This window comes from Esox lucius, chromosome 1 (assembly GCF_011004845.1).
Source record: "Esox lucius isolate fEsoLuc1 chromosome 1, fEsoLuc1.pri, whole genome shotgun sequence".
NCBI lineage: Eukaryota > Metazoa > Chordata > Actinopteri > Esociformes > Esocidae > Esox > Esox lucius.
In genome coordinates, this window is record NC_047569.1 from 34,165,962 (window position 1) to 34,179,240 (window position 13,279).

The 13,279-nt window shown below is 42.9% G+C and overlaps 1 protein-coding gene across 3 annotated transcripts in view; it reads right to left on the reverse strand.

Moving 5' to 3' along the window:
* Window positions 1-13,279, reverse strand: part of cbl (Cbl proto-oncogene, E3 ubiquitin protein ligase) — a 36,859-nt gene that overhangs the window by 14,754 nt on the left and 8,826 nt on the right. For 2 of the 3 annotated variants that reach the window (XM_013134306.4, XM_013134304.4), the window contains exons 3-4: window positions 3,614-3,760; window positions 3,041-3,197 (exon numbers count right to left, since the gene is read on the reverse strand). In XM_013134306.4, the coding sequence (XP_012989760.2) occupies window positions 3,041-3,197; window positions 3,614-3,760 (304 nt within the window). Of the gene's footprint in view, window positions 1-3,040; window positions 3,198-3,613; window positions 3,761-11,669; window positions 11,904-13,279 lie in introns of those variants that run through there. The other variant, XM_013134308.3, reaches the window with a different exon arrangement.

Genomic DNA, 13,279 nt, shown 5'->3' on the forward strand with positions numbered 1-13,279 from the left:
ATTTGTAGGCTGCTTCAAGGCCCGAATAAAGAGCCTGTGTTCAGGCAGGAGCACGACTCCACTGGGCAGCAGACCCCGCTACAGGACAGCCCACGATCACATCAGCCGGGCCTCGAGCCGGGCCTTCCATAAACCAAGACACTAACACACAGTCGGACCAACACATCCTGTCCGTAAACAAACACAAGGTCCGTTAGAAAATGACACGACAAACGGATGACTAGAAGGGACCTTTTCTGTAAACATTCGTTCCCGTGCAGAAGCTAGTGCACAGCCAAACAAGACTGAATAACATTCAACAGGCTGTCATTATTTAGAATTTTACCATCAGGCATAATAACTTCTAATGTATAATGAATTAGTTTATTTTTAAATGGTCATCAAACATCATTAAGTATGGCAGACTATACCAGTAACTTTATTACCAAGAGCACGGACTGATAGAAAGCAATGTGGAGAAAGGCAGAACCATGGAGAAATAATTAGGCCAAGTTATTTAGAAGGGGCCAACAGCAAACTAAATAAAATCCAGCCTGAACAACATGAGCAGGAAATCCAACAATATCAATTCAATATTGTTCTCTGTTGTGAAACTGAAGGAGGAACTGAATCTAGAAATGTATTATTATTTTGATTTATTACTAATATACAACTGACTACTTTTTATAGATGTCATTTAAAAACAGGTTACAGAGAAGAACATTATACTAAGCTAAGCAAACAGGCTGTGGTTGTGGGATAAAATATATATTAACTTTGCACTCATAAAATGGAACATTGACAGTCAACTTTAAAATAAAAAAACAGCAGAAACCGAATCCAAAATAAATTCTAGAAAGAGGTCTTTAAACTTTCCAGAAACAAGACATGCTTTTCAGGTTTATACAGTATATAATATACAGTCCTTCCATGACATACAGTAGTGGGGGGTGGGGTGGGGGGGTCTGCCAAAACGCATCTAAATAAGAACTGAATTATAGCTCCAATTATAACGCTCATTTAACGTATGCACCCGGCACCAGATCCAGCTGTTATGCAAGAGAATCAATGTTTTTTAATGAATCAAACAGCTCTAAGTCAATGCAGAGTGAGTACACTGGGGCTGTAGGTTTGGTTACAGCACAGTGATTTACCCCATTTAGAGTCTACTTAAATGACAAATTGTCGTGAAACGCAACATAATTTAAATAACATGTACATGACATGTCACACTAGCAACGAGTCAGTGTCATGAACCGCAAGATGAAACAGAAGCACGTGCAGCGCTTTGCCGACCTCTGACCTGGAAGGCCTTTAAACTGACCTCGTAGTTTACCCGGTAGCTAACACGACGCTCTCCACTGACCCAGGGTTATTGCTGGTGATGGTAGAACGGTTTCCTGCACCAGCGCGAGGTGTCACATTTTTCCCCCTGGTTCTGTTAGCGGAGCCCGAAGGAACCGGACACCCTAAGTCACTGCTTGCCCCCCCCCCCCACTACGCACTGAGCAAGACGTCGTCTTCGGAACTCAGTAGCGGCGGCGAGTATCGGTCGGCATCACGCCCTGTTCATGGAAATAAAACCATTCTGACAAATTTCCGCTTTCTGTGGAAAAGGATGTTGCATGTGTTTCTCGTTGTGTTTGCCCTAATGACACAAGCTGGTGCTTTGCGCATCAGGGTCCCCTGTAAGACCGACAATGACTTAAAAGGAACTTCACCTGTTACGGCTCAGAGATGGCAGAATCACAACTAAGCAGCGGCATGAGCCAGGGAGTAGGCTTAATTTCTGTCTAAACCGCTTTCCATAAACTATATATTAGATACATTCTGATTAAAATGGAAAACAACTAAAACAGAACAAAACATACACTGATTTCAGCTTTGTTCGGTTCAAATGTTTCGCAGATGTCCAGCAGGGATAAAATGGCCCCAGTAACCACACACTGTTGTCCGTATGTTAGACTAATTACTTGATACAATTAGCCCCCGCCCATAAAAAAGCCAAAGGGGAAGATTCCACAAGTTCACTAAATAAGCGTCCAAAGCGTTTCCTGTCCTCTCCTAGGCACTTTCTAATTTTATCCCGACTCCATGTTAAGTGCACAGAGTCTTTAACAGAGTTGAAGACTGCATTGTATCAACAACAAGGGGCAGTAAGAGGCAACTCCTCAGCCTGGAGACAGTAGGGACAGAGCCACTCCAACCAAAACACACACTATTAGCAGGGGCAGGCAACAACCAGCCAATACCACACGGAAACACACATGGCCAAACAACAGTCTAGCATGGCCAAACGAGTCATTAGAAACCTGTGGGTACAGCACATAGCCAAAGAAGTTTTAACTTTTCCCCTTTAACCTGAAACAACTAGGTTTGGCTCTTTACAAAATTTTTTTTTGAAAAAGGTTGTCTTCACTGGGCTTTTAGTATTCTGCTCTCAAAATCACAATTCTTTGAAAACATAACTACATCGACTAACCCACATTATAAAAAAAAATCAAGTGGACAACTAGCATGAGGCTGGTTTTTCATCCGTGTTTGAAGGTTGTAGCCAGAGTTTGCAAAGCTCCAGTATTATGAAAAGAATCCAGAGAGCATTCAGCCATGTTGGCTGGAGTATTTGGAATGCCTTCATCTAACCAGAAGGCTGTTGTCATTGGAATCACGACCATGTAACGTGTGGTCCTCTACAACGCCTCGGAAAACATTCAGGTTGTGACTTACGTCAATGAAATGTTAAATACATTCAGTAGATTTGTTACTTTAATTCAATTGTAAAGTTCATAGATGTCTTCCTGGGTTTCGCCCCTGCTGGGGAGTGTTTCCAAGCCACTGGGCATCAATTCTTGTTGTTGCTTGCTCTTTGGGGTTTAGAGCTGTGTGGTGTCTGTGAGGGCACGGTGAGAGCTGTGGATGTAAAAAGGGCTTCATAAAATCAATTTACTGTCGGAATTACATCGTTCCACCCACATTTTCAGCATCTGCAGTTTTAGAAGCTGGAGTGTGGTTTGTGGGTGCCTGTGTGTGTGTCTGTCTGTGTGTGCGCGCGCATCTGTACCTGGAAGAGCCGGGTGAAGATGTCAAACTCAAAGACGGAGATGTAGTCGTTGCAGGTGAGGTCGATGGTGGATTTAAGGGCCATGGCCTCCAGACCCGAGCTGATTGGATGAAACTCATGCAGCGCCTGGCGGAACACCTTCCAAGGAACTATAGTCCTGAAAACACACCAGGACAACAGTGAGCCAACGACTCAGACAAGCAACAAAGCTCCTGTTACAGTGGAAAACTAGGGAGTTGAAGCTAAAGCTCTTGTTCCTGAACAACTTGCAGTCGGCCGACAGACCTCTGCATCCTCATTTGGAAGGTACTTTCCATGGCCTTGAGACATTTTCGGAAACTGGATCAGTAAGATTATCTACATAAAAAGCTACTAATTCAACTACTTTTTAGCTGCTTACCTAGGCTGCATCACAAAGCCTGGAAGGCCAATTTCTAACATGTGATGTTCATCTTTCGGTTTCCGTTATGAAGGCTAAATAAATATATCCAAGTTCAGCACCCAGCTGTAAATACTTTCAGTATGACCAGTGTAACCCTTTTTTTTTTTTTTTTTTCAGGGCAGAGGACTCACTTGTCGCCAAACGATCGTCTCCAGAACTCCGCAGCGTCGGCCTTGGTGATCCGGAAGTTGTCGCCCTGGAACAGGCCATTGGGGAAAATGGCTTTGAGTTCGGCCAGCATGTGACTGAAGATCAGTGACAGCTTGGTCAGGTTCCGTCTACACCAGGGACAGATGGAGTTTGGGGGAGGAGGGGAGGAAAGAGAGAGAGAGAGAGAAAGAGATAGTTAGAGTTTTTCCAAAACTTTTATTTTAAACCAACATTCTCAATCCACAGACACAGAGTGGCACACAGGGCAATTAAACCAGCAATCAATTCATTAAACCAGCAATCAATTCATTAAACCAGCAATCAATTCATTAAACCAGCAATCAATTCATTAAACCAGCAATCAATTCATTAAACCAGCAATCAATTCATTAAACCAGCAATCAATTCATTAAACCAGCAATCAATTCATTAAACCAGCAATCAATTCATTAAACCAGCAATCAATTCATTAAACCAGCAGAAAATAAAACAACCCACATTCAACTAAAAACGACAGTTGGCCCTCCACCACACAACATACAGCTACCCCGTAACCCCAATTCCCCTCAAACATGGGGAGATCCTTCATTACAAATCCAGCAAACATTACAAATCCAGCTTAATTCTGGCATTCAAAAGCCACTTTTGTCAATCTAATGCCTCCTACTAAAAAAATGACATTTTATTGTGACCAAAAAGAAAATTCAAAAGCACCTTTCACTTTCTGCTGTTTAATATAAAAAAAAAACTAAATGAAACCCGTTATAGTAAACAGTAAACACAGAAAGAGCAAGAGGGAGTGAGAGACAGACAGACAGAACCCTTTTCACACTCCAGTCCTCCTTGAACCCTACCCTTCCCCCCCGCACTAAAAATGAACTTAAAGCTAACCCTTTGGGGTGGAGGGTAGCCTAGCGACCAGGAGACAGTATTAAAGCCAGTATACAAAAGGTCACTGGTTCTAATAACGTTCTAACAACGGCCCCTGTTGTTCGGCCTCTGAGCAACACAGTAACTCTTGATCGCTTTCAGGTTGTTGCCCTAAATCCTTAAACACTGCATAGTTAACAGTGAAAACAGAAGCCCAGGTGTCAACCCCAAAGCCTAGTTCAAACCCTAATTATAAACCTAATTGCATCCTGACCGACTAACCCTTAAACCAAATTCTAACTCCAAGCCTAAAATAGCCCCTTTTCTAACTGGGGAGCAGCGAAAGGCCCCCACCCTCCCTGTCTGGCCATGGGCTACTACGTTTGTGAGGACCTCTGGTCATTCTGGTTCCCACAAATGTAATTCTACAAATACACACAGAGCACTATAGGGTTGGTACTATTCCTAAATGAGTGTGAGAGTGTGTGTGTGTGTGTGTGTGTGTGTGACTGTAAATGGGGGGGGGGGCTGTTGTTAGCTGCCATCACACAGAGAGTAAAACGAAAGACAGACGAAGAGAGGGAGAGAAGCAGAGGGACCAGAACTCCACGGGTGGAGGTCAGGCCGGGGGGAGGTCGAGGCTACAACACCCCCGGTACATTTTTCTGATTCCAACGGCTGCTGGGCACATGCACGGCGAGGCTGCAGGCTGGGCCTGGGGCAGCGGCGGCGGGCGGAAAAGAAAGAGTGTGATTTATGAGAGGGCACAGTGGGAGATTGTGTGAGGCTCTCGGGGGCCAAAAGAATTGACACGCACCAGGGAGCAACGTCGTCACAGCTGCCTCCAACCTGATTCCTCCCTCCGCCCGACCCAGTGCCAGCGCCGAGGAGGGTGGGGAACGGGCCACACGGAACCGAGGACAGAAACTTAAGAGATGTTTAAAGCGAGACGATGTTTAAAGCGGACAGGGCTCTTCAGCTAAGCCACATAGTGGGGCACAGTTGGAAGTTGGTCCTGGACAGCCCAAAACGTCAGCGATCTTAGTAAGTGCACTGGGTTTGGGATTGGGACGCGGACTGAGAAGCTGTGAATTCATTCAATTCTGGGATCCACCCTCTACAATTCTGGGATCCACCCTCTACAATTCTGGGATCCACCCTCTACAATTCTGGGATCCATTTGGAATGAATCCACCAATGGGCTTCATCTCAACCACAGCACATCAAGTAAGCCGGCAACACTTGAAAAACGACACCCACTGGGAACACGCCCACATTTCCGGAAGGGGAGGTCCTGCACAGCCGGTTGGCATAGCAACCCCAGGCTGACAAAGTGGGCAGTCGTGGCTACCAGCGAGGATCAACTGGAGTTATAGTCACACACGTGCACGGCACATTTAGTGCGAGGGCGTGGCTGGAGTCCAGGCGGATCTCTGTAACAGCCAGCCTGGCCCTCTCTCCCTAACAGCCAAAGATGGCAAACTCAAGTCAACACACATATATACTAACTAGCTAGTCATCAGGGGCCTAAGCCATGGCAAGGTGGAGATTTGACCACATTGATTAGGCACCACCAACTTCCTACGAGATTCCCACAATAGGATAGTACGTTGACTCCAGTTCCCTCTCCCACGTCCACTTCCTCTCTTGCATGCATCATGCCCTTTGTTTGACTCATAACCAGTCTTCAGTGGTACAACAGCATGGAACAAAAACGGACATGTAAAATAACAGCTCGAAAACACACATCCATTATTCATGGCCATTCATCTTCCCCACCAGACCTAAGGACATTGCGAACGAGAGAGAGAGAGAAATCTGTAACGGCATACTGGCTACCCGAAACAGGGCATCTCGGCTACTCGGTAGGGCATCTCGGCTACTCGGTAGGGCATCTCGGCTACTCGGTAGGGCATCTCGGCTACTTCAATATTTATAGGGCCTCTTTGTACTCTGGACTTTCATTCATGTCAATGGGCCATTACAGCTTTATATGAAAAAATACACATATGACCAAACATTATTCCTTGTAAGATTACATATCTCTCCTGTCTATTTGTAATGATGCCCTGTTACTACAAACCATTAAAACTAGAAATCTCTAATACAATTAAATAAAAACTCATTGACTCTATTAACCTCATCCTTATTCACAAAACTAAATTGATGTTAATAGATATTTTAAAAACATACCTTCATTGCTATTAGAACCATGTCTTATCATTCCAATAGGGCCATTACCATAAATAACCCTGCCTAGATAAAACAGGCAATGCAGCAAAAACAACAATTGGCAACATTTGGAAGTAATGGCAAAAGTAGCTTACCTTTAACCTGTTCAATACCCAAGATAATATAACAAATATACAAATTTGTTATATGGGAGTATAAAATCCAGCAACATCACACTAATATCTATAGGTTGGAACCAGATAAGACAATATTACGGAGGAATTCTGTAGTTATAGATCCTGAAAATTAACCCGCAAAGCATTCAATTCATCCTTATGGAACGACCCCTGACCCCTGTGTAAAATATGAAAGCTTGGGAGTTGAGACTATTGCTTAGAATATGTCACCTGGAAACTAGTCTTGAAGGAGTTGCTAAAGTAGCTTGCCTGTATCGTTATCTAAGGCCAAGATATGGCCAGAAATCTATACAATTATTGTCAAAATCGCCATACAATTTCGACTGTTTGTGACTGCACTAAACATGCAACCATACCAAAATAACAATAGGTAACAGTTTGGAACTTCTAAATTGTCAACTACAAAGTTGTATCTATAGGTTGTAACAAGATGAGACAATTTTACAGTGGAATTGTTCAATTATTGATCCTGCAATTTACCCTTTTAAATGCACAATTTATCCTTACGGAACGACCCCTGACCTCTTTGAAAAATATGAAAGCTTAACAATTGAGACTGGTGTTTTGGATATGTCAACTGGGGGCTAAGTCTGAAGGAGTAGCTGAAGTAGCTTGCCTGTATCTTTATCTAAGGCCAAGATAAGGCCAAATGGGGCACTACTTAGAGCAGGGCTAAATGGCCCTGTAAAGGAAATAGGTTGTTGTTTTATGCACAAGCTAGTTAAACTTCGATACATAGGCAATACATTTGGCCAATTTTGAAACTGTCACCCCTGGCAACAATATGTGAAACCTTTGTTAGTGAACAGCGTTTTTATACAATCTCTTATCTATGTAAGAATCAGGCTTCAGGAAGAAGCAGAGGAAAAAAACAGCAGCCATGAAGGTTTGTTGCTCATGCTATACTGATGACAGAGACTGTCAAGCACAACTTTCGGAGCAGGCTATTGCATGGTTCGCTAACTATCTGTCCGATAGAACTCAGTGCACTAAATGTGATGGGCTTGCATCTGAAGAATTGTCTGTTTTGAATGGTGCGTATTCAACACATGGTTGTGTATTCAACACATGGTTGTGTATTCAACAACATGCCAAAAAAACTGAAGCTGAAGTTGAGATTTAATTTGAGGAATGAGGATTGTTTTTCCTTTTGAAACTAAAAGGAGCCTTGTGGCAGCAACATTTACACCTATACTGGACTATGGCGATATTTTCTGAATGAATGCTTCCACTTAGTGTTTGAGATCAATTGAGCCCTTTACCATGGAGCACGGAGATTTATTTTAAATTGTAAAACACTTACACACCACTGAACTTTATATGCAGTGCTTGGCTGGCCTTCCCCAGTCACCTGCAGACTGAGTCACTAGAATACTTTAATTTACAAAGCCATTCTGGGTTTGCTACAGTCTTAGTCATGTATTTCTATTCTTCAGAGATGTGGTCTGCACTCTCTTCATTTGCAGGACTTTATCCTGCCAACTGTCCCAAAGGCCCAAAATGAATTTGGAAAAGGGGCTTTAATGTACTCTGCCCCGTTGGCTTGGGACACCTTACTAAATAGTTTGAAATTGGAAGAACTTGTCCCCCATGGTGTTTTTAAATCATTGATGAAGGACTCTGAGGTTGATGCTTTGACCGGTCAATATTTCTTATGAATTATGATTTTGTTTTCTGTTATTAGAGTACTTAAATATGTTTGATGTCTGTTTTAAATGCTGAAATAATGACTTGCTGTTGCCTATCAAGGCCAGAATGATCTTGAAAAAGATTTCAAATCTCAATATGCCTTTCCAGGTTAAATAAAGGTTAAAAAAAAAACATGACCCATGACCCCACACTCTCCCGCCACCTCAATGACAAAGCGCAAAGCCTAGATCCTCGCCGTTGCCCAGACGACATATCAAGCTCTCCCTGGATACGCTCTTGTGGGTCTGACCTTTGACCTGCAGCTGGCTGCTCTGCTCCCATTTCCTGTTTGCCGTGATATATGGGACGGCGTAAAGAAAGCAAAAGCCACGATTCACTAGATGAATGGGACGGTCTTGTAGGGATGGACCTGCACCCAAATGGGTTTCCCTTCACTTCTGGCTGCATCACAAATGGCCAAAAGTACAGAATAATGTCACGGCCTGGTTCTGGAATTTACAAGTCTCTGTTGTATGTATTCTACCACACATACATGCAACCTCACTCTGAAAGGGCTGGTTGGTTCCATCTGACTGGAGGTCAGTAAGGTCCAAACCTACAGTAGGAAGAAACCTAGAGGAACCTGACTGATGATGTGACTCGTGATTTCAAATATGAAATAGGTCAGATATTACAAATGGAATTAGAATGCTCCAACCTATCATCAGGCTACGTTAGATGTAGTCTTGTTTCTCTTCCTGTTTCACGGCAAGACAATCCATTACATTTAAGATTAGCCCCAATTCGACAGAAATCTCGTTCAACGTAATCACTGATTTCATAGTAATTATAAGGGTTATTAAATAATCGATGATATTTTCAATTATCTTCTCAGGAGCATTCCCGACAGTCCAGGTTAATTAATTTGCATAGTCATACGGTTAATATGAGGAGTAGACTGTAAATATATCAGTCAGGAGGGACTACAAGGGAGTGGCGTGGGTACTGCAAAGCACTAGGCTGAAGTGTGTTTGCATTAATTCAGGTGGATTTACATAAATTAAACCTGACAGCGGGCATACTTCTCAATGCAGTCTGACTGGCAACACAGACTCTCCCAAAAAATAAAAATAAATAAAACAACAACTTGCAATTTATCTGAGCTTAAAAATGAACCACATTCACGATACTGACATTTAAAATGTGACACCCTGGGATCCTTTCTTTAAGCGAAGGCCAATGTATCGGTGGGTGACGTCTCAGAGTGCGCTAAACAACACCGCTAGGGAAGGAACTGCGTCCCAAATGTGTTGTGCACTACTTTTAACAAAGAAGTGCCCCACACGGGGAACAGAGTGCCATTTTAGATGCAGTGAACGACATCGGGAATAGGTAGCCATTTTATACGTGGCTTGTTTGTCTTCTAGCACGCACCACACACAAGCCACAATACCAGAGAGAAAAAAAAAAAAGGAGGGACATGCACCGTGGCCACTAGATGGAAATTCTGGGTTCCCCTTTCATCACAGTCATCACATTATAATTTTAACTCTCCGGAACAGTCTTTGCACCGGATCTCATTCAGGAAACAGCAGTGACAGCAGACACGGAGGCACATATATGCGTGCGTACACACACACACACACACACACACACACACACACACACACCCGTTGAGGCCTAATTGCTCTGTCATCCACCCTGATAAAGACATGAGTCCCCGCCTCACCACTGAGAATGTCTTCTAGAAAAGTGCTATTGGATGTGTCGAGCAAATGTGTGTTATAAAAAGCAACGGATGTGAGCATTATCTTACTGGGACTACGAGCTCTCCAAATGGCCTAGCGTTATCCACTGTTAAGTAGGCTACTTTGGGACAAGAAAATAAAACTGTCTTCTGTGTCCACAGGCCAATAGGGAATTGTTTATTGCCCAATGTTTCTTCATGCATCAATCTATCAGTGCCCATGTGTGCGTGCGCGCTCAGGATAGCTATCGGGGGGAAAACAAGTGTTACACAAAAATTGAATCGCAGCTGCTATTTCCAAATTGAGACGCTTTAGTCTAATCTGTATTGCTTGTAAACATTTTGTGCCTTAGTGAACCAAATTCACCTGCTTCTGCAGACTTTTTGAGCATGTTTGATCAGCCACATGAAATAAGACTAATCCCCAAAAAAAAGGAGTAGGTGCTTCTTTGATAAAGTGGCACGCGCTACATCAGAAGACGGCGACTTGAGAATGACAGTTCATTCTACACCATCATCTGATTGTCTTCAGTATTCTTCGATACCTTTCACGCAACACATTGTAGTAAAAAGGCTCAACTGAGCGCATGCAAATGCAGGCTATATCCTTGTTACTGCATGCACACCAGAAATACACACATCCTTCTGCGTGACATCATGGTTATCCCACAGTGCATTTCCCTGCAACAGATCCATTACCGTAGACCTTGGCTAGCAGATAAGATGGGAGATAGTCAAAGCCAATATGGCCCGCGTCTGAGAGAGGAAACTATTGTTTTACCAGAACACCAGCAGGCATGCCTCCTTAGGTCATAACATAGTTAAATGTGTCCCTCAAATTGGTGGCCTAAGTGCCCTTTAGCAAATATAGTGGTTTTTTTGGTACAAACACTGTAAAGGACAAATTGAGCATGATCGAATATAGTTCTAGTACAGTATCGGCTGACATTGGCCAACACAGAAATATTGGTATCAGCTTTTATTCCCAAGATGAGGCGTCAATATCATATTCAAGAACGAACAAAAATTTTAGCTAATTTGTAGTGATTTGTTTAAATTATCATTTAAAGGCTACCCGAAGAGGCCGCTCTAAGCGTCACATTAAACATAATTCATACAAACATTATACATAATTAGGAATTAGAAAATAGTAAAACCATTCCATTGTAAATCATCATTTGAGGGATCAGGCACGGCGCTACGACAGTGTATTTCATAATAAGCTAAGACAATAAGCAAAAAGTACATTTCAAGCTAAGCCTCGTCCTCATCACATTTTGTGCACATAGCCTTTTTTTAACTTAAAACATTTTAAACTATATAATTTAGACTATGTGCGTGGACACATTACAACAACAACACGTACACACGTACTTTACATGACATTGTTTCGGCAGGAAGAGCAGTTGGTCAAATGCTAACCCGTGTTGCAGCAGTAGATGTGCCCTGGAGGCAGTGGCGTGGACGGCTCGTCCACTGTAGGTCACCAGGAAGAGTTAGTCACCCAAATCAGAATGTATAAGACTACAAGACCAGCGCAATGCACATTGACAATCATAAGCTCTTAGGGGGATTTCCCAGCCAACACAGCTGCTGCTTGCTCCTTGGGGTTTCAGGCTGGGTGTTTCGTAAAAACACTTGGTGACAACTACTGAGGTAAAAAGTGCTTTAGAAATAAATTTGCTTAATTGATTGATTAGCGCACGCCATTTGCTAATTGAAATATGCATCTTCGGCTATATATATAAATTGTAATATAAGTGCAATGTATAATTCGATATCCATATGAAAACCTCTCTCATACATTGCAGTTAAGTAAAAAATACTTTGCATACATAGTAAGGTTAGATTCAGAAATGACAGCAATAAGCCCGGTAGGAATATGAATTCTGCAGTTTCAGTTTGTTGGCTGGTAGGGGGTCAAGTCTGCATTGGGTTTAACCTATTCAAATTACCTAAATTCATCTAAGGACTTTTTACTAGCCTATGAAAAAAGCTTTCCATCAATATAGCTTACACAACCCTTGACTTTTGTAAAGCACAGTATTGCAATCTGCTCAAAAGTGAATTTACATAGTCATTGGGGAGTGTGCTTCTGTCAGTCTGGGTATCATTGTCTTTTGCTTCCATTCAATTCCCAGTACTCCATGTGATGTTTTCAAATTATATTAAGGAAATAAACGGAATGCCCTGGGTCAATCATCCACATTCATCTGGGGTCCCATCAGCTGCAATATGGGGCAGAGACAAACAGCAGGAGGCTGTAGTGGAAAGGTATTCAACGTGAATGTAAAGGGAGCGACGATGTAGCTCCCCAGGCCATTCTTAGAGCAACAGTAGGCGGTGCTGGTATGGATCTATGTGCAAGGCTAGAAACAATTATTGGCACTGCTCTAACAATTATTGGCACTGCTCTAACAATTATTGGCACTGCTCTAACAATTATTGGCACTGCGCTAACAATTATTGGCACTGCGCTAACAATTATTGGCACTGCGCTAACAATTATTGGCACTGCGCTAACAATTATTGGCACTGCGCTAAAGTCTAAACATGGAAGAGTGGGGAACAATGAGGAGTGACAGTCACATGGGAAATACTGTTGAGAAATCCGCAACCCAGGGACACATCCACCCTCTCCATCGCTCTCTGCATGGCACGTATGGTCTGAGAAGGAACCCCCGGTTTGGTATGAATCTTGACTACCATTCGTCCAGTAACACAACATGAATAGGAACAGATAACATCTAGCTGATGATGCTGTTTCAGTTGAATAGTGTAACTATCTGTTCTTAACCATCGCCACCCTGTCCAGAGGGAAAGAGGAAGTGGTGTAGCGGTGTCACTTAGCGAAATCCATTTGCTGCTGGTAACACAGGATGCTCTCTACTGGTTAACTATGTACTCATGGGAGCCCTTCTCCAGGCACAATAGCAGTCTTTGTCTCCGGTCCCTGTGTGAGGCAGCTTCATCCATTACAACCAGCCCAGACTCTGGGGCTACTCAGTCTGTAATGAAGTGATGATGAAAAT